The sequence below is a fragment of the Echinops telfairi genome, unplaced genomic scaffold (genome assembly GCF_000313985.2).
Source record: "Echinops telfairi isolate 266 unplaced genomic scaffold, ASM31398v2 ScPeMD7_7425;HRSCAF=8463, whole genome shotgun sequence".
Taxonomy (NCBI): Eukaryota; Metazoa; Chordata; class Mammalia; order Afrosoricida; family Tenrecidae; genus Echinops; species Echinops telfairi.
The window spans coordinates 1,336,449-1,338,770 of record NW_022111325.1 but is presented as its reverse complement, the minus strand read 5'-3'; the positions used below and the strand labels follow the sequence as shown (position 1 = coordinate 1,338,770).

The 2,322-nt window shown below is 58.7% G+C and overlaps 1 protein-coding gene across 1 annotated transcript in view; it reads left to right on the top strand.

Moving 5' to 3' along the window:
- Nucleotides 1-2,322, top strand: part of KCNN3 (potassium calcium-activated channel subfamily N member 3) — a 201,039-nt gene that overhangs the window by 190,093 nt on the left and 8,624 nt on the right. Inside the window, exon 6 of the mRNA XM_030887860.2 lies at nucleotides 396-523. Within this exon, the coding sequence (XP_030743720.2) occupies nucleotides 396-523 (128 nt within the window). The remainder of the gene's footprint in view (nucleotides 1-395; nucleotides 524-2,322) is intronic.

The following is a 2,322-nucleotide window of genomic DNA, read 5'->3' as shown; positions in this document are numbered from 1 at the left end:
ACGTCTGCGGGTGAGGACAACAGTGGCGGGTGGGTGTTTATGCACGGGGTGCCCCGGGCTTTGAGGCTCAGGGAGATGGAGTCTGTCCTAAATATAGCACCAGCCGCAGCCTTGGAGAGGAAGTGCTGAAGTAATGAAGGCAGAAACAAGAAGCAGCCCTCAAGTGGACGTTCCGGTCGGCTTCATCCAACCCAGGAGGGTGGGGGATGCACACTCCTCGCCTTCTCCAGGAGATCATGGGTTCCGTTCAGAAAAGACATCCCTGCAGAAGCATGTCCCTGTAAGGCAGCTATCAGCACACACACACACACACACACACACACACACACACACACACACATTCTGTGACCCTAGGGAAATTAACCTGGTAATCAGCGCACTGTCTCTATCCTCAGATCAAGAATGCGGCAGCCAACGTTCTCCGGGAAACGTGGCTCATCTATAAACACACGAAGCTGCTGAAGAAGATCGATCACGCCAAGGTCCGGAAGCACCAGAGGAAGTTTCTGCAAGCTATCCACCAGTGAGTACCCCAGAGGGCCAGCCCGGAGGGGCCCCGGCCGGCCAGCGCCTTCTGACACGCCCGGGAGGCATCAGTCCCACTGGGGCTGGAGGCGCCTAGCCACAACCTGGTCTTCTTTAGAGAAACGCCTGCTCCTGTGCTGTCAGGTACCATCCAGTCCGTTCCAACTCGACACACAGCAGCAGGGCGCCCTGCCCGGTCCTGTGCCAACTTCGCTGTTCCTCCACCCGATAGGCTCAGGCACAGGGACGATGGCCATCTCGTGGAAGGGCCTCCTCTTTTCCGCTCCCTCCACTTGACCAAACACGATGTCCTTCCCCAGGGACTGGTGTCTCTCTTGACAACATGCCCAAAGCGTGTACGTCGAAATCTTGCCATCCTTGCCTCTAAGGAGCGCTGGGGCCCTGCGTCTTCCGAGACGGATCGGTTGATCCTTTTCAGCAGTCCACGTGCTTGCAGTACTCTTCTCCAGTGTGTCCATTTCCCCTTGGATTAGTTCACGTCGTATCATGAAGCTGCGGCGGGGTGGTGTTCTTGGTTCCGGATAGAAATTCTGTTTAAAAGTAAAACAGTCCCGCTTGGCTGCACTCAGCAAGCGCAGGGGGTGCCGGCCCAGTCCCACAGCTGTCTGGCATTCACCTAGCGTACCTGCCATGTGCCAGGAAGGTAAAAATGAGCGTCAAACCTCGAAGGGTTTCACGTTCTTCACACGAGTCCTCGCGGCGATGCGGGCTGTGTACAGTGCTGTTCTTGCTGCGTCTGACTCCTGGCCGCCCTGTGGGACAGCAGAGCCGCCTCCCTGAGCCTGCTAACTCGTCATCTGCCCGGGGCGACCTCCTGGGCTTTCTCCAGCAGAGCAGCTGGGTGGCTCTGGACGGCCAACCTTTCTGTTCGCAGCCAGTGCTTAACCATGGTGCGACGATGAGCGGCATCTCCCACCATCCTGTATTGGGTGGAGCCGACCAGAACGTCCATGTAGAGTGGAGATATTTAACACGGATAGTGGGAGAGGAGAGGCGGAGCACGTTTCTTCTGACCTGGAGGTTGGGGACGCCCTGGACAGCAGAGAGTAGGGCCAGGTGGACCGCGCAACCCAGGCGCCCCCTGCTGGGAAGTCCACTGCAGCTCACAGTGACCTGTGGGACCCAGTAGAACCGGTCTGGCTCACAGTGACCCTGTGGGACCCAGGAGAACCGGTCTGGTTCACAGTGACCCGTGGGACCCAGGAGAACCGGTCTGGTTCACAGTGACCCTGTGGGACCCAGTAGAACCAGTCTGGTTCACAGTGACCCTGTGGGACCCAGTAGAACCGGTCTGGCTCATAGTGACCCTGTGGGACCCAGGAGAACTGGTCTGGTTCACAGTGACCCGTGGGACCCAGGAGAACCAGTCTGGCTCATAGTGACCCTGTGGGACCCAGGAGAATTGGTCGGGTTCACAGTGACCCGTGGGACCCAGTAGAACCGGTCTGGCTCACAGTGACCTGTGGAACCCAGGAGAACCGGTCTGGCTCACAGTGACCCTGTGGGACCCAGTAGAACCGGTCTGGTTCACAGTGACCCGTGGGACCCAGTAGAACCGGTCTGACTCACAGTGGCCCTGTGGGACCCAGGAGAACTGGTCTGGCTCACAGTGGCCCTGTGGGACCCAGGAGAACCGGTCTGGCTCACAGTGACCTGTGGGACCCAGTAGAAGTGGTCCCTAGAGCTTCAGAGACCTGCAGTCTTCATGGGCACAGACAGCTTCCTCTTTCTCCCGGGCAGCGGCTGGTTTCAAACTGCCGGCCTTGTGGTTAGCAG